General features: G+C 35.5%; 1 protein-coding gene across 5 annotated transcripts; it reads right to left on the reverse strand.

The window, feature by feature from the left end:
* Nucleotides 1–6153: 6153 nt before the first annotated feature.
* Nucleotides 6154–23024, reverse strand: ccdc142 (coiled-coil domain containing 142). Of its 5 annotated transcripts, none has more exons than XM_067363355.1 (14): nt 22760–23024; nt 22636–22667; nt 22498–22560; nt 20469–20527; nt 18034–18097; nt 16084–17589; nt 13251–13337; nt 12988–13149; nt 11928–12091; nt 11017–11136; nt 10100–10214; nt 9845–10022; nt 9554–9765; nt 6154–7184 (listed from the first exon to the last, which is right to left on the reverse strand). In XM_067363355.1, exons 3-14 carry the CDS (start codon nt 22553–22555, stop codon nt 6934–6936), a joined length of 2976 nt encoding a protein of 991 aa, XP_067219456.1. In that variant the 5' UTR covers nt 22556–22560; nt 22636–22667; nt 22760–23024; the 3' UTR covers nt 6154–6933. The 5 variants fall into 5 exon arrangements, with proteins under 5 accessions (XP_067219456.1, XP_067219375.1, XP_067219608.1 ...); XM_067363274.1 differs by having other exon boundaries at nt 21805–22560; XM_067363507.1 differs by lacking the exon at nt 22498–22560.
* Between the last annotated feature and the right edge of the window lie 1114 nt (nt 23025–24138).

The following is a 24138-nucleotide window of genomic DNA, read 5'->3' on the forward strand; positions in this document are numbered from 1 at the left end:
TTTTTGGGAGGCAGATAACGATAACATTAAAAATATCGGCTGATAATGATATGGTGGCCGATATATTGTGCATCCTTACATTAATTATCTAAGTTGATTTGACAAAAGAAAAAATGTTTTTTGACAGTGTATTATTATTAATCGTATTATTAATAACATATTAATTTGATGTCAACCTGCGAGGCTCCTGGTTGAGAACCATTGGTGGTGCAGAACTCACACACTTTTACACACCTTTAAGAAATTGTGGCAAAAATTTAATTTTGGCAGCAAAATGCAGCGTTCCCATTATTTTTCTTAAAAGCACTTGCTCAAAACTCTTGCTAAAAATATGTAATTTTGTGTAAAATGTCTTTGAGTCAGTCATGTCGAGGAGACGTCTCACTTTAGTGGCACTGAAGGACTGCTGAAGGAGGACACTTTTATTTTTTTATAACTATCAGTTGATCATTGCTGTTTAATTATGTCGGGTGGATTCTGGAGTAGATAACATGCTGTTATCTCCTGGTGAGAAGGCTAGAAAGGATATCAAAAAGATAAGTCCCATTCCAGCACACGCTGTTCAAATATTGTAATGTTCTTTCGTCTTTCAGCATATTTAATCTTCTTGCAAACTAATGCAGAAGAACAGTCAACGAAAGCAAGAAAAATGTGTTGAGAATGGTCTATTTTTGCGTATCTATTAACCACAGGTTTAAACAGATAAAGCGGATGATGAAATGAGGGGTGGGGGAGAGGAGAGGCTCATGGCAATAATAATAGTCCAGAGGGATTAAAAGATCACGAGTCAAGAGGTGTGTTAACCGCCATAAAATGCAGAAATGATTAGGCTAGATATGCCTCACGCTGCACTCGACGCGTAATTGAGGCCATGAGCTCCAGATACAATATGATATTCAGCTCAGGGTCATTCCTGTTCCTGTTCTGCACTGACTTTTGAACTCCATGAATTTAAACCAATATGCAATTTAAGGAAGTATTTGTATAAAAAAATGACCATGTATTTTATTCAAGCTCAGGCGCACACACACACAAAAAATGTATTAAGGTTAAATTAAATTTAGCAGTAAGGGATCGACAGCGAGCTGAAATTAATTTAGAAAATGTTCTAAAACAGGATGAAAACAGAATTCATCAATTCCACTTACTGATGTTTCTATAGTTGTTTTCCCTCCAAAGTGATGTCACTTCCTGGAAGATGATGTCATTTAGAAAAAGGCTTGTGTTAAAGGAATTTTTCAAAAGTCAAACAGGAAGGACTATAAATTGATTATAAATTAAAGTCCCCCTGTGGTTAAAATCAAGTGTTTAATGTTGTTTATATGTCTATATGGTGTTTTTAATATGCTTTAATTCATCAGTCAACACCATTGCTGAGTATTTTCTCCTTAAAACTGCAGTGACCCGTTTCCTACATCACAAACATGTGACCAATCCCGTCGCGTGTGGGCGGGGCTTGTTCAAAGCGTTTCTAAGGATGAATCTTCTTCTTCTGAGTCAGTTTCTGGTTGAATTAAAGCAATATTTCCACTTGCCATTGAGCGAGTGGATCAGGTAATCCGAGCTGCTGTGAGTGAGTGGAGGCGGAGACTAATTTGCATATTCATGGACCACATATATTAAAGATTTTTCTAATGACAAAGTGTAAGAAGAGTTTGAATTCCTGAACAGAATGGTTTTTTTTTTAAATTAATTGTAAATATCCTCTTAAAGTTAGGATAACCTCCAACGAATCCTCAAAGGTTAGATGTTTAATGCATTTATCATCTCAAATATTAAGCATTACATCATGATTATTATGGTAATCCGCAAAAAGACTTGCAATCAGCAAGATAACACAAAAAACATAAAAGTTTTTAAGAAAATATGAGTAGAATTTCACTAAAGAAACATCCAAATGAAATTCACTTGTGATTAAAGAAAACTAATAAAATACTTATGATTTGTGTTAATATATAAATAATTATATTACACTTTAGGGTCCAATTCTCACTATTAACTAGTTATTAGCATGCATATTATTAGGATATTGGCTGTTTATTAGTACTTATAAATTAAGTACATATTAACTGCATGACCATATTCTGCATTCCATAATCACACCCAATACCTAAACTACCTTACTAACTATTAATAAGCAGTAATTAGAAGTTTATTGAGGAAAAAGTCATAGTTAATAGTGAGAATTGGACCCTAATCTGTGACCAAAATATACTATTTCTTAAAAATTAAGTTTAATTTATTTTATATATATATTAGATATGATTATATAGATTTGATGACTACACAGCAAAATCCCACTCTATATTGTTAAAGTAACACTAAAGCAAAGTTCAAGTTAATGCGATAATTAGGCGATTAATTAAGTGATGAGTGTGCATTAGTGATGAACACCTGCTGTTAACAAGCAGAATCACTGAAGAAGAGAGAAACACAAGAACTACAACTGACTTCAGTCACTGCCTTGTAGTTCTTGTGTTTTTTCTTCTTCAGTGATTCTGCTTGTTAGCAGCAGGTGTTCATCAATAATGCTCATTCATCACTTAATTATCTCATTAACTTGAACTCTGCTTTAGTGTTACTTTAACACTCTGTAGAGAGGGACCATATGTACTTTTGATTTAACTCTTGAGATTTTGCTGTGTGTGTATCATGCTACTAAAATCACACCAATATTATTAAAACTGGAATAGACAAAAATAACATATATATCTATAACTCACCTTTTGCATTCACAGCCTGTCATTACGAATCTGTCGAAAATCTGAAAAGAAACAATGTTCGTTAGTGTCTAAAGTCTAATTGATCAAGGCCTGAACGATGCAATAAAATACAGTCAAATCATCATACAACAATAACATCTTCAGGCAAGATTTAAAGAGTTTGCAGGTTTAAAGAAACATTTTCCCGACATCCTGCGAGAGCCAGAGAGAAGTACACATGAGCTATTGGAATGGGAAATCGGATGCTCCATTAGCAGCGGATTTATTCAATCAGCTGGCTCACCTCTTAATTAAAGGAACTAATTATGCTATCGAAGGACTTCTTGGCTGGTGGCTCCAAAAGTGGTTTGGCTGGCACGCCATCCCCCTCGTACCTCGCTGAAGGTGATGACCTTGTGATAACCCGTGTGTTCATCACTCAAATTACTGTCCCCAGTAATGGTAATGCCAAAGCACTGGAACACCGGGGCGGCTAATCTGTATTCAAATGACACGCCACCAAACAGTAAGGCGGGCCGCGCGGCCATAACTCAGCCGCCGTGCATGCTGGGGAGGGAGATCGACCACGGCCAATCAGACATTATCATACATTTCCCAGGTGTGAGACAGGCCTTCTGGGAGCCAATGATATTGGGAAAATTCATCATAAGTCTCCCTCGCAGCCGTAATGGTCAATTTAAATTAATTACTAGCGTGGGGCAGCATGGGACTGAGGTACAGCCCCACATTCACACAGCCGTAGATATCTAGTGCCTTTATGACATGTGCTCGCAAAAACGGCTTAAGGTGTGATTTTGTGTTTGGGTTCAGACATTCTTAATCTTAATGATTAAATCATCAGATAATGTGCAGCTATAAGATATTTGATTATCTTAAGAAACATCGACTCAAACTAAAGTGGTGAAATGATTCTTAAAAAGCTAAGTTAAGCTTTATTTATTTGAATAAATATTAAATAAAAATATTAATTAATAATATAAACTTTTGCTTAAAAGTAAGTTTAATGCATATGTTTTTATGTAGTATATTAAGGCAGTATATTATTATCTTATGCTTAACAAATCATCAGTTAATGAGCATTTAAATTAATAACCTTAATAGCAATATTTCCATTATGTTTAATTAGTTAACATGTAAAACTGTAATGAAGTGAGGACACTTCTCATCAGAAAAGGTTTTATTTGCTACATTTATTCTGCATAAGGTTCAAGTAAACAACGAGATAATAACATACTAGCCTAAATCAAATTAGCATCTGTGTTTGTATTGTTTGCTATAAACACTACATACAAAAGTTTCAAATGTCTGAAATAAATGCCATTTGTTCATAATTTGACATATTAACCCATTATATATGTATTTAAAAATACGCAACTAGAAAATAGTTAATTTTAAATCGTAAGTAGGCCTAAATTAGCATAATTGGGTGTAAACTTACATCTGTCGGTATTTCTGCTCCCAGGTCTCGATAATTCCTGTCATTTTTTCATAAATGAACACTAAATATAAACAAGTAAAAGTCAACATGAGGGAGTGTGTATTAAATTGGCTACATTTACGTTAAAAGATTATTTTAATGCTCACACACGACGCTCTTATAGCTGACGTGTTTCATGATGTTTTGTCGCCATCTTCCGGTCATACGAGATTTAACTGCCTGAGGCTAGCAGACTGAATCTGAAATTCATTAAAAAATCTTTATGTTCTGTTAAACTACTGTCATATAGCAGGCAATCACCAAACTGTGGTGTTTAACCTCTAAACAGAAATATAAAATTATAAATATTTATAAAAAAAAAAAAAAAAAAAAAAAATATATATATATATATATATATATATATATATATATATATATATATATATATATATATATATATATATATATATATATATATATATATATATATATATGTATATATATAATTTTTTTTTATATAAAGACACAAAGTTGGTCACTTTAATCAAGACACTCTTGCAGAACTGAAAGCAGCTTCAAAAAATTCAAGTGTAAAAAATAATGAAAGTTTATGTTTACTGTAAAGCAAATGTACTGAACTAAACATTTTGTTTATTTTATACAAAATACATATTTTAGGAAATAACAAGGATTAAACTGGTAGAGCCATATGTCTAACCACATTAAGTTATTAAAATAAATTAAAAAATCTGCTAAAAGGATTTAAAGTACCGTTTCCATGGTAACACAATGTCCAATTTCAAAGGTTTTCAAATTACATCTAATTAATGATTATTATAAAATTATGTGAAAGGGAAAAGGCAATAAAAAAGTGCTCCTATTCCTCAAATAAATATTAAACAACATTTCATGGCAAAATAATAAACACATCAAATGACCAAGTATTACAGCAAGGGCCTAAAATTAACACTGGCCAAGTGCAAAATTCTAATAAAAATCAGTGATGGCAAATAGCCTAAATCACCAGTAACATTTCTATTCTAGCAGCACAATTTGGTGAAAACATGAATGATGCTCGGGACAGTTGACGAGGCAGTGCTGCATCGTCACGAAAGTTTAAGCCTTGCCAATTTAAATATTCAAGCTCGAGAAGATGCGAAAGGGAACTCGATTACTTTCTTGCACGATTTGTGGGAAGTTTTCTATGTGTAAACATCCAAAGCATGTGCACAGAAATCCGCGAACTGAGTTCTTCATGAGCTTGAACAGACATATTCACACTAAAACATGGTGAAATGCCCGTCTTGGTAAACATAACACAGTCAGTTATGTCTGAACTGAACGTAAACAGTTGAGAAAGTACACGCATGTGTAACAGTATATTGGATCAGTGCATTCGCTCTTAAAGTGACAGCAGCCTAATATTCCTGCTGCTGTTAATGTTAATCAAACAACAAAAGACAATGAACAATCACTCACTGCTCTTGACTCAATAACTTCATCTATATTTAATGGCTTGTAAAAATGATTTATGGCGGTTAAATTTAAGTAACCAGCCATTGGCAGGTTTAGCAAAAAGTTAATTTTAGGCCCTGATTACAGTGTTATTTTACACTGCAGTTATTTCCTAACCTTGATATTAAGACCTTATAATATATAATGTGGGTCAATGACGTGACGCAAATTTTTTTGTGTTTAATTAAATTGAAAAAGGTTCAAATTTCAAAATAAATTAGCAAATTACTTGCATACATTCTCTTTTTTGAGGACCAAGTCTGTTTTAATAGTTGGATGATTGCAAAAATGTCACTGTGGTGTAACCTCGTACCAAATTATTGATCTTGTTTTAAAAAGGTGAAATTCTCTATGAAAAAAAAAAAAAAAAAAAATATAAATATATAAATATATATATATATATATAAATATATATATATATATATATATATATATATACATCTTTAATCAGCATCATAAACTAGGGATATTTGACTAAATTGGCCGCTATAACAGAAAGGCTTGTAACCGGTTACACCATTTGACATTTTAATGTAAAATCAGATTTGACAGGCATTATCATGTAAGCACATGACCTTAGAGGGAATATATTTTTAATACTCATGTCACATGGTCTTCTTGCACAATTTGAACAAAATGGCTCCTTGAAAGGTGGTTACACCACCATGAAACTTCAGAAATTTGATTTCACTCACATGATTCCCCAAATTAATTATAATATCCAGAACAATAGTGTTCCACTTTTATTTTCTGAGAATGTCCCTTTTTTAAACAAGATCAATTATTGGGTACAGTTTTTACGGTTACACCACATTGACGTTTTTGCAATCATCCCCCAAATATTCTCTCAAAATGAATTAATTTCGACTTTGTCCTCAAAAAAAGAGAATGTATGCAAGTAATTTGCTAATTTATTTAGAAATTTTAACCCTTTTAAATGTAACTAAACCATATGGACACAAAATAGTGACGTCATTGACCCGTATATTATCAATTTAGTATGCATAACTTGTGTAAAAAAAAAAAAAGTCTCTCTCAAATATCAATTAAAATTCACCATTTAGGAACTTTGGCAATACATGTGAAATATGTTTTCACAGTTTATTCAAAAAGGCATCAACAGTGACATTGATCATATGATGATAAACAGTTTTTCACAGAAAATACAAATGCTACACATGTGAATTCACTTTATTACTGTCCTGTTTGTTTGTTTGGCCGTCTGATTACATCATATCTGAATGAAAGACGGGTGAAACACAGACACAAGGTCTCCGGCTAAGGTTCAGATTTAGTGAAGCACTGCAGCACCGGGAGTTTCCAGCGTGAGCCGCTGTGTATCCGCAGGTCCAGCCACTCCTGCTGAGCCACGGCCAGGTAAGACTCGGGCGGCGTGGAGGAGAGCGGCTCCGGGGTCAGCGTGCTCTCGGCTCGCGTCAGGGCCTGCTGGCACGCCGCCTGAATGTCCATGCTCTCCAGATTATTGAGACTGCCTGCTGCCTGATCCATGACCTGAGCGCTGTTTGGACCTGAGGGAACACGGCACACGGGGATTAACGTGAAGCCAATGCTGATCACATGACATCAAGACTCCAGACTGATCTTTATAGATCAATTTTGATCATAAATGCATGTGACTCTTCAGAAGAACATTGCTTTAGTGTTGTTCACATGGATACAGGACATCTTATTAGAAAAAATTGACAAATTAATACGTTTCTTTGTTTTTACAAGTAATTCCCCAGAGGCTTGATGTTTTAAATTATCCATGATTGTTTTTCTTGTTTACTGTGACTACAAACTTTTTCGGAGCGTTATGAATCTTTTGAGTCGAATCAGTGATTCGGATCATGTGTCAAAACGCCAAACTGCTGAAATCATGTGACTTTGGCGCTCCGAACCACTGATTTGATTTGTAAAGCTCAGAAGCTTCATGAAGCAGTGTTTTGAAATCAGCCATTACTAGATATTGTTAAAAAGTCATTTTTTTGGCTTTTTCAGTGAGGCCTGCATAGCCAGCAAGGACATTTCCTCTCTCAAGATCCATTAATGTACTAAAAACATATTTAAATCAGTTCATGTGAGTACAGTGGTTCAATATTAATATTATAAAGCCACGAGAATATTTTTGGTGCGCCAAAAAAACAAAATAACGACTTATTTAGTGATGGCCGATTTCAAAGCACTGCCTCAGAGCTTTATGAATCAAATCAGTGAATCGGAGCACCAAAGTCACGTGATTTCAGCAGTTTAGCCATTTGATAGGAGATCCGAGTCACTAATTCGACACAAAAAAATCATAAAGTTCAGAAGCAGTGTTTTGAAATCGGCCATCACTATATTGTTGAAAAGTCGTTATTTTGGGGGTTTTTTTGGCACACAAAAATATTCTTGTCGTTTTATTAAGATATAACCACTGAACTCACATTAACTGTTTCAGATACAGTACAGTCCAAAAGTTAGGAACCACTAAGATTTTTAATGTTTTTAAAAGAAGTTTCGTCTGCTCACCAAGGCTACATTTATTTAATTAAAAATACAGTAAAAACAGTCATATTGTGAAACATTATTACAATTTAAAATAACTGTTTTCTATTTGAATATATTTGACAAAGTAATTTATTCCTGTGATGCAAAGCTGAATTTTCAGCATCATTACTCCAGTCTTCAGTGTCACATGATCCTTCAGAAATCATTCTAATATGCTGATCTGCTGCTCAAGAAACATTTATGATTATTTTCAATGTTGAAAACAGTTGTGTACTTTTTTTTTTTTTCAGGATTCCTTGATGAATAGAAAGTTCAAAAGAACAGCATTTATCTGAAATACAAAGCTTCTGTAGCATTAAACACTACCGTTCAAAAGTTATTATTTTTATTTTTTTGAAAAGAAATGAAAGAAATTAATACTTTTATTCAGCAAGGATGCATTAAATCAATCAAAAGTGGCAGTAAAGACATTTATAATGTTACAAAAGATTAGATTTCAGATAAACACTGTTCTTTTGAACTTTCTATTCATCAAATAATCCTGAAAAAAAATATATTGCACACAAATATTTTTTACAATTTCTTGAGCAGCAGATCAGCATATCAGAATGATTTCTGAAGGATCATGTGACACTGAAGACTGGAGTAATGATGCTGAAAATTCAGCTTTGCATCACAGGAATAAATTACTTTGTCAAATATATTCAAATAGAAAACAGTTATTTTAAATTGTAATAATATTTCACAATATTACTGTTTTTACTGTATTTTTAATTAAATAAATGCAGCCTTGGTGAGCAGACAAAACTTATTTTAAAAACATTAAAAATCTTAGTGGTTCCAAACTTTTGGACTGTACTGTATGTTTTTAGTACCTTTATGGTCCAAGTAATAAATTACATTATTTTTGGGTGAACTAACCCTTTAAGGTATTTTAATGAAACTTGAACAATGTAAGACTGAACACTTTCCTCATTTTGGCTGCGTGAGATTCTCCAGCTTTGTTGTTGTTGAGCTGTTAAAGCTCCGCCCTCTTCTGGAAAGGGGGCGGGGAGCAGCAGCTCATTTGCATTTAAAGGGACACACACAAAAACGGTGTGTTTTTGCTCACACCCAAATAGGGGCAAATTTGACAAGCGATAATAAATGATCTGTGGGGGATTTTGAGCTGAAACTTCACACACACATTCTGGGAGACTTATATTACATCTAGTGAAAACGGGCATTATAGCTTGGATTAACTCAATTCCTATGGATTCATTCTACCTTCATGACCTTTTTGGTTAACTGGACTTTCAATGAAGAGACTGCTCCGGTTTCATTAAAAATTAAAAGATGAACCAAACTCATATAGTTTGGAATGATGCAAGGGTGAATAAACGATGAATGTGAATTTTTCTGAACTCACAGCAGTGTCTGAAAGACTCCCAGCCGCGAGAGGGCAGGTAAGGTTTGGCCATAGGTTGCTGAAGCAGGCACACGATGGCATTATCCACCTGATGAAAGACGCGCAGAGACAGCAGCTTCTGGTGCAGCTCCTCTGAGAGGCTGTATTCCTCTGAACGAATGAGGTCTCGAATCAAGTCGAAGTCCTGCTTCAGCTGCAGAGCTCCCTGAATGCTGGTGTGGACGATCAACTCAAGTAAATGAACAGTGAAGCGCTACTGTAAGTCCATTACTCCATCACATGCATACCAACCTAAACTTGATCTTCTGTTTGAGGATGTGCTCCATCCAGGCCTCCATGAAGGCCGTCATGGCCTCAGCGAGAGCAGGAACGCGGGCGTCTTCGGGCAACGTCTGAACGCCCTCCAGCACCTGACCGATCACGCTCTGAGCCGCAGACGCTGCGTAATCGCTCGGACTGCTGGGCAGCTCTGAAAATATGAACATCATGTTCAACACACTGTTCAGCACAAGCACAGACACACATTTGCATTCGTTGTGTCCGTACCAGTTTTGTGACTGATCCTCCAGTGTTTCGCTGAAGGCATGGTTTGCTCAAAGATCTCCACAGACATTCTCTTACAGTCCATAGAAAAGTTCCTCAGGACGAGATCTGAGAAAGCCTGCAATATGAGACAAACCGCACAGAAAACTTCTCATAATAAATCATTTTATTGGTTCCCTGTTGTAGATTTGGCGAAGAGGGGAGATTTTTTTTTTATTTAAATGTTTTTATTTATTTGAAAGTAGCCTTTTCTGCTCACCAAAGCTGCATTTATTTGATCAAAAATACCATAAAAACAGTAAAATTGTGTAATATTATTACAATGTAACGAGACTGTTTTCTTTGTGAATATATAGTAAAGTGTAATTTATTTCTGTGTTCAAAGCTGAATTTTCAGCATCATTACTCCAGTCTTCAGTGTCACATGATCCTTCAGAAATCATTCTAATATGATGATTTGATGCTCAAGAAACATTTATGATTATTATCAGTGTTGAAAACAAATATTTCTGTGCAAACTTTTGTACATTTTTTCAGTATTCTTAATAGAAAGTTCAGAAGAACAGCATTTATTGGAAATATAATTTTTTTGTGACAATGTAAATTACTTTACTGTTGCTTTTGATCAAATTAATGCATCCTTGCTGAATAATAGTAGTAAAAATAATAATAATAATCTTACTGACCCTCACGTCTTTCCAAACCTGTATGACTTTCTTTCTTCAATGAAATGCATTATTTTGAGAAATGTTGGTAACCAAACAATTTTGGTGATCTTCCACTGTATGGACAAGATATTTCTTCAAAATATCTTCCAAAAAGTCAATTTTGGAAAGACGTGAGGGTGAGTATTGTCCTTTTTGTGTATTCCATTAACAATGTTAGGCAAGAAATATGTAAAAGATGCTGTAATTTCTCACTTGTAGATGTGTGAGAGCCTGAGAGAGTGAAGCTGTTTGCTGAATGATCAAACGCTGATCTGAATCTCTGCCGACGGCTCGAGTGAGGTGGACCAGGCTCTCCACTGACTCCTTGAGATCCTTAACATAAACAAATGTTAGATTAGAGGTGTGTGATATGACAATTTGTGAACAATTCCCAAGTCTCCTCAATCTGCCTTTGAAGAGAGATCGTAGTATTGTGCAATCAGTTGCACAGCCTCCATCCCAAAATACTGTGCAACGTGATTCATACATTCACATCACATGTTTAGCACGCTCATGTGACCGCAGTTCTTCACCATCACGAATGTTTATTATTTGCACGATGTTCTGAAGCTTTCTCAGCACAAACATCTGAAGCACAAGCACACTAAAAGCCAGTCACAGCGTGTGAGTACTGAAATAAGTTCTCTTTCGTCTCTTATTGTGCTTAAACTGTCAAATATTATTACATATTTATATCTTAAGTGAATGCAAACAGTTCGGATGCACGTCAGTATATTATGATACGCATGTGTATCAGTATATTAGATCGGTGCATCAGCTCTTAAAGTAAAAGCAGCCTAATAAAGCCTAATAACAAAGATAAAATATTTAAATAAAATAAAGTGAAATAAGATTTCGGTCATATCACCCATCTCTACTTTGGCCTAAATGGTTCTTTATTACTTTATATTTTGTTACCTGTGAGGATAATTTTTCTAAAACAGTGCAACTAGTTTGGCTGTATTACTCAGGGAGTTGCAAAATAGTCATGACAAAGAACTGCGATAAGATTGTGGGTCGTGATCCTGTCCGAAAAAATTGTGATGTATTTTTGCCATATGTATAAAATATATATCCTTCAACAAAAAGATGGATAAATGCATGGAGGTGAGTATTTAATTTACCTTGAGATCTCCTTGTGTGACCAGCAGGAACTTACTAATGGACCAGGAAGCCAGAAACTGGTAGGCTTTACTCATAACCCAGACAGTCGAGGACTGGACCGTGACAACTGACCTGCACAACAGCCCCAGATGACGCTTCCTAAGGCTCCTGGATCCTCGGTCACCTAGTGAAAGACATCAGTGCCAACAGGATGAGCTCATGTGATCTTATGTACTCTGAACGGTGTCCAAACTAGGGATAAGTACTGGTACATTGTTACAAGGTAACTTTCAGATTATAATATATAAAGATATATAAAGCAAGTATTTTTCTAATGCACTCATTTCTAACGCTTTTTGCTATTGATATTATTTGAATTATTGCTTGTAATTTGTTTCTTTGATATTTATTTTATTACAGATTGTTAAATAATTATCTGGGGGAAAAAAACTCCAAGCACATGTTTAATAGAAAAATAATCAAATTATGTTTTAATGTATTTTGATAATATTTATATTGTTATTTACTTGCTGTGAAATTATGATGTAGAAAGAAATTAGTATTTGTGTTGAGTAAGGATACATTAATTTGATCAAAAGTGACATCAAAGACATTTATAATGTTACAAAAGATTGCATTTTAAATAAATATGTTCTTCTGAACGTTCTATTCATCAAATAATCCTGAAAAATAAAATGTATCCAAAAAATGTAACCAGTTTCCACAAAAATCTGAAGCAGCACGAACATGGATAATGATCATAAATGTTTCTTGAGCATCAGAATGATTTCTGAAGGATCATGTGACACTGAAGACTGGAGTAATGATGCTGAAAATACAGCTTTGATCACAGAAATAAATTACATTTTACTATATATTCACATAGAAAACAGTTGTTTTACGTTGTAATAATATTTAACAATATTACTGTTTTTTATTAAATAAACACAGTCTTGGTGGGCGGAAGAGACTTCTTTTAAAAACATTAAAAATCTCAAAGTTTTGAACGGTTTAGCATCATGACATCCCTAATCTAGACATTGATCATACTGAAGAAGACAGAAGTGTGAAGTTGAGTACCGGGCTCTATGTCTGGGTGTTGCAGGAGCTGAAGAACGGTGTGGAGAGGCGGGAAGAGCTGGAGGATGAGGTCCATGGTGGCCGTCCTCACCGCACATCGCTCCTGTTTTACTGCAGGGACACACTTCTCTTTTAGCCCGGAGCCCAGCGACACACACATCACTGCAATACAACGGGACACAATCACACAACGATTTCACCTCTGAAGAGACACATGAAGACTCTGACACCTGAATAGTCATATTATGGTAAAGACAACTCACTTTCATCCCACCGAGTGAAGGCAGCAGTAGACAAAATATAAGAGCAGAAACTGCTCAAACTTTCTTTACATTCTTCTGGAACGAGGTCTAGAAAGACAAAAAAGAATGGAAAAATAATCCTGAAAACACCACTTTGATTTCAGATAACAAAAAAAAAGTCAAAAACCTCAATGCAGGAGGGAGTACTTGAGCACAATATACAGTGACAGTGACTATATTAGTGTCAGTTAAAAATAATTTTCAGTATAAAAATATTTATCTGCATATTTTCTACTGTACATTCAAATGTTATAATGGCCAGTTTCACTTGAAACATGTTCAGTTATAGAATTATGAGTATAGAAAAGTAAGAAAGGTAGACTTCATCATATCTGTTATTAGCCATAACAAAATAATTGGACAGAATTTCTTTCAGTGCATCCCTAGGAAAACACAACATGAAAAAACATAAATGAAATCAACCCTGTTCATTAAAAAAACAAATAAATGAATCCCTATGAAATTTCAAATAAATTGTAATATTATTTGAATTTTGAGTGAATCACATGAAAACTGTCAAATATGTGCATATTTCACATCAAAATTAAGCAATAAAATAATATTTTGCATAAAGAAAATTAAGCCAAGGAGAATGTAGATGTTTCATTAGACATCATTTTTATGAACATTACGCATTTTCCCAAATGTCATTAATATAATGCAAACAAATTGATTAATTATATTATAAGAATAAATTAGTAATTATATATATATATATATATATATAGTTATATAAAGTTATATATAAAGTTTAGGGTCAGTATAATTTTTAGTACTTCTATTCAGCAAGGATGCATTAAATTGATCAAAAGTGACAGTAAAGATTCATAATGTTACAAAAAAAAATCTATTTCAAATTATTAGAACTTTCTATTCATCAGAGAATATTTGGAAACAAAATGTATTATGGTTTCCACAAAATAAAAATCAGCAAAACATTTCTCAATAGTTATATTTAAAATATATTAAAAACACCAAAACTATCTTTAAAATATAAAATATTGTAATAATATTTCATAATATTAATGCTGTTTTTAACAATTTTTTGATCAAATGAAAGCAGCCTACTTCTCACCAACCTCAAGCATTTTAACTGTAGTGTACATCATGATTGCAAAAATATACTTCATTTCTTTTGATTTTGAGGTGAAATATGACCCAGTAATTTCATTATAAGATTAGTAGGGCTGGGTATTGACACAATTTTCACAATTCGATTCGATTACTATTCACATGCTTTCAATTCGATTCGATTCTATTAGTTTGGATGTAGTATTTCAGTTTCAGCACATGGCAAATTTTCTAGAGGAAAAAAAAATCTCTCAACTAATGCTGTAAACTACACATGAGAGTCAGCTGGTACTACTATAATAATATTGAAGATTAAATTAACTTATTTATATACAATGTTACGTCCAATGTCTTGTTTGAGTGTTTTTGTGCAGGAGAAGGTGTGGCCTGCGCAGAGGTCCTGATTGGTCTGGGCCCAATTAACTGATGCCTGCTCCCATGATATAAGGACCACCCCAAACACCTTATGGAGACCGACTTTGTGCCATTTTGTTTGTTGCTTTGCTTTGTGTTCTTTTGTGTTTGTGTGCTTTGTAGAGTTTGTTTTTGTTCAGTTTGAGTTATAATTTGCTTTTGTCTTCAGTTACCTTATGTAAATATTATTTGTAAATAACCTAAGGGAAGTAGGGAGTGTGACGCCATTTATTTTTGCATATATCTTTATTCTCTGTTTTGAGTTAAGGGAGTTAGGTAAGTGACTTTGTAATTTTCTTTGATGTGCTTTTTTTTTGTTGTTGTTGTTTGTTTGTTTTAGGGAATTTAGAGGGTATTTAAATTAGTTACTTTTGTTTGTTATTTTGGCCTTGTCCACTCCTGAATTTAATCCCTTTGTTTGTTTGTTTGTTTGTTTTTTATTATATTGTGTTAATAAATCTACCTTTGTTGAAAACTTTATCATCGAGTGAGCACACATTCATTTATGTTACTGCCGGCCCTAGACGGTCGTAACAAAAAACACTAAAAATTACACTCAATAATGTTTTTATTATAGATAAAGTTTAGAATGACACAATCATATTTCTACTCAAATTCATTTTTTGAAATATAAACATTTAAATCGTGGCTGATTTATTCAAACATGCATTAAATATTGAAGAACATTAGAAATTATAATGAATATGTAACGGTGCATAGCTATATTTATCTTTCTAGAGTTCACTTTTCTAGCTGACTAATGAGTTTATGGTCACTGAATGTGTTTTTCTGAGGTAAATGTGACGTCACGTGACATTGAAGCTGTTTTATTGACGTCTTTCCGAGGTTGAAGCACTGATTGAGCGAATACACGAGACATGATACGGATTTCAGTAAGTTGTACTGTATATTTTAACATACCTTCAGATGTTCATGTTTATTTCGCTGTAACTGGTATTAAAGCGGAGGAGAGGATGATCACATGCTTCTCTTTAACCGAGGCGCTAAAGCGATCCGTCACGCCACATTAAACAGCGCCAAAACGACATTTATTTTCTGAATCTCATAATAAGATGGACGTCATTTGAAATCTGAGACTTTGCTTCATATCAAAAGTAACAAAGATTATTGTGATTTATTGGATGGGAGGAGCTACATATTCTGCTCATTCATCAACTGAAAACAGACTAGACTAATCGATTCTTGAGATTTAAGAATCAATATCGAGAATCGATTAAAAAATTGAGAAATCCTTAAAGATTAGCATTACATATCTTCTCAAACATCTGATACATCCGTACATCCGTACCTTCAACATACGAGTGTCTGAGCCACGAGACCAACAGCAGCAGCATGTCATCGTTCCACTGGCTGATGCTTCCCAGAGTGCTGCTGTACGGCTGATAACAGAAGTGTCTCACGACCGCTTTCCCAAACTCCCTCCACAGCAGGACCTTATAATGACAGAAGAGCTTCACGCACGCATCCGACCGCCTGAGATCCATCGCGGCCACGTTGAGCGTCCTGCAGGTCATTCTGGGTCTGTTTAGATGCCTCTCCTCTCCTTCACTGGCCCGCCGACAAATCACCATGGAGTCTTCCAGATCGGAAGGGTTTTTGGGGATATGCGGAGCTAGGAGGTTTGTGGAGGTCACTAGGACTTGAAAAAGAGTGTCGAGACACTCTCTATCTCTGGAGATAAACGAAGCGAAGGGAAGATTCGAGGACCAGAGGCTGTGAAGGGGAACATCAGCATCATCATCAACAGCAGATTCAAGCTGGACTGTATGAACGTTTATTGTGGGTGATGATAAAGGTCTGAGCTTTAAGTGGCTCTTAGGTTGGCTCGCCATATGGAGGAGGTTGCTCTGCTGGGAAGACCATGTGTAGAGATGCTCAGCTGCCTTCCGCGCTTGACTCTGAGCAAGAATCATCATCAGCTGCTCAACGGGGAATGTTGTAGGACCAGCTCCGGTTTGAAGCAAACTAGAAGCCGACCTGAGGACGAGCTGTGAGCTCCTCTTGTCCTCTGAGATCTGGTTGTACAGCTCGACCGCACACAGCAGGTCCACTAAGGCATCCCGCGGCACGCGGTCCGGCTGGGCAGCGGCCAGAGCGGAAAGAGCAGTGTGGATGCAACGCTCCATCAAGCGCAAGGCCTGGAAGCCCAGCAGATGTAGAGTTTGCCGCATGGAAGCGAGAGTCTCCGCGCGGTTGAAGAGCACACGGCGGAGACGGCGGTCGGCTCGAGCTTTGCTCCAGAGGAGATCCCAGTGGTTGACGTGAACCTGCATTTCCCGGCACAAAGCTCCGAGGCTGAGGTTCCACGTGGAGTTGGGCTGCCCCCTGTCGGCCAAGAGGAGCCGCGTCCTCTCCAACACCGAGCCCAGTTGAGTCACAAAGCAGGTGGCCGCGTGTGTGCGCCGGGCGTACTCGTGGAGGAAGAGCAGCTGGGCTCTCTGCTCCATCAGCTGCTGCAGCTGGCAGTAATGCTGGCTGAAGGCGGCAGCCTGCGGGTGGTGGTAGAAATCCTCCTCATCCTCAGAGGAAGAGAGACCCGTGACACAGCCCAACAGCCGCCCTCCTGACGCGGGGTCCCGGAGCGTGTGGCACTGAGAGCCGAGGCTCTGTAGAGCCTGGCCGAGACGCTGGACGTTTCTGGAGGAACAGGAAGCGATGCTCTCGCTCTCAGAGTCCCAGCTGCCATCTTTGCCCTTCTGCCCCATAAACCACTTCAGGCTGGGGTTAAAACGGTTACGAAACAGAGCCTCCGCCCTCTGGAGGGATTTGGTGAACGGACCCTGGTACCAGGAAGCTGGGAGGAAACAAAGGCAGAATATTATAGCTTAAACAGTAAACAATGCTCAACATCCATGAACTGATAAAATGTATATGAATGCAATATAAGTCGCTTTGGATAAAAATGTGTGCCAATGCATAATAGTAAAGTTTATTTTTGATAAAACAGGGTTTGTTTATGTCAAATTCCCTGATTTTTCCCTGATTTTCACTGACTGAAAGCTGAATTTCCATGACCTGTAATGAACGGAAAAACACTGAGCACTGAGCAGACAAAAATCAGCCACAGACAGTATTTTAAAACCATCCATTTGCAAGCTTTATTTACTTGTTCACAAACATTTTAGTACAAAACTAAGTTAAACACTCATTCACACTACTTTGTTTTTTGCGCTTTTACCCGCACTTTGCACTTTGATATTAGGGTTAAATGCTCTAGTCGTACCTCCATCTTACTTACCATCAAATTTGTCATTTGATATATAATCCTCAGGAAGTATCTCTGACGGGTCACTTGGCCTTCTCTGTAAAAACACACAAAACAATTCATAACACATGAGTGAGGATGCCTTGGCCGCTGGTTTTTGTGTGTCCATATGGTTTAATTAAATATAAAAGGGTTAAAATTTCAAAATAAATTAGCAAATTAGGTGCATACATTCTCTTTTTTGAGGACCAAGTCTGTTTTTAAGGTGCAGTATGTAAGATTTCTGTCCGCTAGAGGCCTGTTCAAACAAAGGCGTAGCTTGATGACGGCAACTTTGAGCGTGGAATCTTGGGACATGTGGTCTTTACATCACAACAATCGGGATTGGACTCGGGCAGAACTCATGTTCATGGATGTGATTATTAACGTTACTGTAGTATGAAGCAGAGCAGGAGCGAGTGTTGTGGAGCTGAACGAGGAGCTGGAGCGATTGATCAACACACGCCTCACGAGCAGCGGGACTTTTATTATGACAGTCGCCGGCGCCGCTTTTCCGGTCATGAGTATGAGGAAACGCAGCTCTGTTTATCATATTAGATACATTTGAAAGTGTTGAAAATGATGTTATAACGTTACTCTGAGCGTTCGCTCGGCGGCTGCTGTGAGACACTGTTACACACTGCAGTAAGATAGATCCATTTTACAATATCATATTAAATGCTGGATGATTGTGTTGATAAATGGCATGCAATTACTTTTATTAATTTATTACTGTTATTAAAAATAAAGCTGCATCTGATTATGCTATGTTAGCTACTTGACAAAATAGTGTTTTTCTCTGAGGCATGGTAAAGCATGATCCTCACAAAAAAAATCAAGAAAATTAGATTTAAACAAGAAGACTAAATGTGTTGAGCTATATAATAATAATTAGATTATAAATATATCAAAACAGTTGTTCCCTTGTCTATTAAAACATGTAAATATTAAAGTGTCTTTGGTGTTTCCATGGTTTCTACAAAATAAAAGCGGAAACTGAGGGTAATGCGGGTATGACGCCATTGACAGGCGACTCCTCACACGTCCCGCAGCCTTGGTTAAAATTGCAATTTTCTCACGATTTACAAATAGTTGGAAACATTTGGGATATTGTAAGTACTCAAGTGAACCAAATATATAACACTGGCCTAGTGGTGTTTGGATATTTTACTGCAAAAATCTTACATATTGAACTTTTAATTCATTTTGAGAGAATAGTTGGAGAATGATTGAAAAAATGTCAGTGTGGTGTAACTTCGTACCAAATAATTGATCTTGTTAAAAAAAATTGAAAATCTCAATAAAAAATAACACTTGAAATAGCTCCAAATAGTAGGTTAGTTTATATTACATCTTTAATCAGCATCATAAACTAGGGATATTTGACTAAATTGGCCGCTATAACAGAAAGGCTTGTAACCGGTTACACCATTTGACATTTAAATTTAAAATCAAGTTTGACAGGCATTATCATGTAATTGTAATAAAATAATAAAAAATAATAGATATGTATAATAATAAATAATAAAATGTAATAAAATTTTATTTGACTCACATGATTCCCCAAATTAATTATAATATCCAGAACAATGGTGTTCCATTTACTTTTATTTTCTGAGAATTTGTGGTTACACTTTATTTTACAGTGCCATAGTTACATTGTAATTACTCTACATGAACTTACTATAGAGTTAGTTAGGGTTAGTTACTTGTAATTATGCATAATTTACTGTTATTACTATAGTAAGTACATGTATTAACGTGTAACTACGGCATTGTAAAATAAAGTGTTACTGAATTTTTTTATTTATTTTATTTTTTATTTTTTATTTATTTATTATTTTTTAAACAAGATGAATTATTTGTTACAATTTTTACAGTTACACCACATTGATGTTTTTGCAATCATCCCCCACATATTCTCTCAAAATGAATTAAAACCTCAAAAAATAGAATGTATAGCAAATTTATTTCGAAATTTTAACCCTTTTAAATTTAAACCATATGGACACAGAAAAATAGTGTCACGTCATTGACCCATACACAGCAAAATCTCCAGAGTTAAATTAACTCTGCTCAGAGTACATATGGTCCCTCTCTAAATATTGTTAAAGTAACACTTGAGCAGAGTTCAAGTTAATGAGATAATTAAGCGATTAATCAAGTGATGATTGTGCATTAGTGATGAACACCTGCTGTTAACAAGCAGAATCACTGAAGAAGAGAGAAACACAAGAACTACAACTGACTTCAGTCACAGGATTATTAATCACTTAATTATCTCATTAACTTTAACTCTGCTTCAGTGTTACTTTAACACTATTTAGAGAGGGACCATATGTACTCTGAGCAGAGTTGATTTAACTCTGGGGATTTTACTGTGCATGCGGTGAATTAGGTAATGCAAAGGTGTTTTTGGTGGGTCTGACCTGTCCATTATCAGAACGCTGGTTTTCAGGACCGTCAGCAACGGAACTGTTCGTTTTGTCTGTTTGGAATCAGAAATGTCAGAATACAAGCAAATGTTTAAACTTCAATGTTACAGGCTTGATCATTTAATATAATCTGACATTACTGGGAAAAGATTTCAACACAGAACTGAAGGATCTTTTGATCAGAATCTCCCTTCATTGCATTAAATGTGCATATTGGCATATATAGAGTGATGACATTTTAAGTAAGTATTTGCTAGGGCTGGGTAAAAAATACTGATGTCTCAAATTTTAACTACGAACTGATATTGATTCTTAAATCCCAAGAATCGATTAGTCTAGTCTATTTTCAGTTGATGAATGAGCAGAATATGTAACTCCTCCCATCCAATAAATCACAATAATCTTTGTTACTTTTGATATGAAGCAAAGTCTCAGATTTCAAATGACGTCCATCTTATTATGAGATTCAAAAAATAAATACCGTTTTGGCGCTTTTTAATGTGTCGTGACGGATCGCTTTAGCGCCTCAGTTAAAGAGAAGCATGTGATCATCCTCTCCTCCGCTTTAATACCAGTTACAGCGCAATAAACATGAACATCTGAAGGTACACTGCCCTCCAAAAGTTTGGAAATGCCCTAGAAAAGTGGGGTTTTGGACAATATTGGCATGAATCCTTTTTAATTTGTGATAATTTTGCACTGATAAGGGACAACACAAACTACGAAAACATATTTTATTATATAACAGTTTATACATGGAAAAAACTAAAACTTTCAATTCAATAAAATATCCAGCATTAGCAGCTATCTGACCTAAACTGGGTTCTGATTGGTTCGTTGTATTCTAAACTTAATTGGCAATCAATCGTTGAAGCTATTAAGGTTTGCTGACCCAAAAATATTTTACAAACCTGGGCCAAGATTCAACCAGTAATCAGGCATCACAGCTGGCAAAGGGGCATGTCTGGCTTTGACATATTTCCATTATTATGTAATCAAAAAAATTATTGTGGGTCTTCAATGATGTCGTCAAGTTACTGTAATGTATTTGCACCAAAAAATGATAAGGATTTACGCTTATATCATCCAAAACCACACTTTACCAGGGGTGTTTCCAAACTTTTGGAGGGCAGTGTATGTTAAAATATACAGTATTATGAGTTTCAAAAAATAAACACAGTTTTGGCGCTGTTTAATGTGGCGTGACGGATCGCTTTAGCGCCTCGGTTAAAGAGAAGCATGTGATCATCCTCTCCTCCGCTTTAATACCAGTTACAGCGAAATAAACATGAACATCTGAAGGTATGTTAAAATATACAGTACAACTTACTGAAATCCGTATCATGTCTCGTGTGATCGCTCAGTGTTTCAACCTCGGAAAGACTCAATAAAACAGCTTCAATGTCACGTGACGTCACATTTACCTCAGAAAAACACATTCAGTGACCATAAACTCATTAGTCAGCTAGAAAAGTGAACTCTAGAAAGATAAATATAGCTATGCACCGTTACATATTCATTATAATTTTTAATGTTCTTCAATATTTAATGCATGTTTGAATAAATCAGCCACGATTTAAATGTTTATATTTAAAAAAAAAAAACGAATTGGAGTAGAAATATGATTATGTAATTCTAAATTTTATTTATAATTAAAACATAATTGAGTGTAATTTAAGTGTTTGTATATAAATAAGTTAATTTAACCTTCAATATTATTATAGTAGTACCAGCTGACTGTCAAGTGTAGTTTACAGCATTAGTTGAGATTTTTTCCTCTAGAAAATTTGCCATGTGCTGAAACTGAAATACTACATCCAAACTAATCGATTTCGAATCGAATTGTGAAAATTGTGTCAGTACCCAGCCTAGTAAAGATTTGATTGATTTACATCACAAGAACCACCACGAGAAGCCTGTTATTAGTGGTATTAGTAGTATTAAAAGCTGGTATTAGTGAGTCTGTATGCCAGTATCCTGTTTTAAAGACAATAAGACACATGACACAGATTAAAAGGTGAACCTGTTTGCGTGTTAGTGTCAGTCTGTCCCTCCTGAGAGCCTCCTGATGAGTGAGCCATCTCACCTGCACAGGTACAGCATCACGAACATCACAAACACCGCAGAAACAACAGGTTACACAATCATTATGATGATTTACCTGTTCATCTCAGAGGAAAACAGGTTTCATCTCTAGTGAGAGAGAGTAAATAAAAGGGAAAGTTATTAATATTTATGTTTTAATACACAGCCTTGCCAAGTATAAATGACATTGCAGCACTCACCTGTCTCTGAAACCATATAAAACCTCCAGGTTGTGATTTATTCCAGTGTTTTAGTTTAAAATCCTCCATTATATTAAGCGAATGCTAACAGGCTAACTGATGTTGACTCGCCAGAATATCTTGTATAATAACATCTTCCTGACAGACACTAGTTAGTGCACACGATCAACCTTCACTGCAGTTCCTATTATTGGAAGACTCCTATTTCGAGGGGTATGATGGTGGCAACAGGTTAGTAATCCTCAGTTAAGCACATATGCCGGAATTAGCGTAGCATGAGGAGAACAGCCAATGAGAGGAGAGAACGCCGGCTCTGTCTCAATACCTAGTGAGCTGCCTACATAGACATCAGCATTTATGATGCACAAAATACACTACGCGCATTTTATGGTGCCTAGAAGTGTTTATGGGTGTTATTTCAGGTGTTTATGGTGGTATGTGGCTTACCTGAAATATAAATATTTTCATTAAAGTGGGATATACTAGTGCCTAGAAAGAAAATAATCCGTAGGATTGAGACAGAAGTGGATCGTGTGCACTTCATTAAAGGGACAGTGCACCCAAAAAATATTTTTTTCATTCAAGTCATTATTTACTCACTCTCAAGTTGTTCCAAATCTGTATGAATTTCTTTATTCTGCTGAACACAAAAGAAGATATTTTGAAGAATGCTGGTAAACAAACCCATAGTATTTTTTCTTCCATACTATGGAAACTGTTTAGTGTTACTGAAATATCTTATTTTGTAAAACATAGCCACAAGTGGCAATCTTATAAACTCTGATAAAGTTTTATTATAATCATAAAAATTAAAGTGATATGAAAAAATTCTGGTAAGAAAGAATTTAGATTCTAATTTGATTATAGCACGAATTTTCACAAAAATTGGTACGCTGCTGCCGGCCATGTTTTTTTAAAGTATCTAGTCATATTAGATGATTTGTCCACCAAAGAAGATGCATACAAATTTTCAACTTAAAGAGCTAGTTCACCCAAAAATGAAATTTCTGTCATTTATTACTCGCCCTCATGTCATTCCACACCCGTAAGACCTTCTTTAATCTTCAGAACGCAAATTAAGATATTTTTGATGAAATCCAATGGCTCTGTGAGGCCTGAGAAATGACATTTCCTCTCTCAAGATCCATTAATGTACTAAAAACATATTTAAATCAGTTCATGTGAGTACAGTGGTTCAATATTAATATTATAAAGCCACGAGAATATTTTCGGTGCAACAAAAAAACAAAATAACGACTTATATAGTGATGGCCGATTTCAAAACACTGCTTCATGAAGCTTCGGAGCGTTATGAATCTTTTGTGCCGAATCATGATTCGGATCGTGTGTCAAACTGCTGAAATCACGTGACTTTGGGA

The sequence above is a fragment of the Chanodichthys erythropterus genome, chromosome 1 (assembly GCF_024489055.1).
Source record: "Chanodichthys erythropterus isolate Z2021 chromosome 1, ASM2448905v1, whole genome shotgun sequence".
NCBI lineage: Eukaryota > Metazoa > Chordata > Actinopteri > Cypriniformes > Xenocyprididae > Chanodichthys > Chanodichthys erythropterus.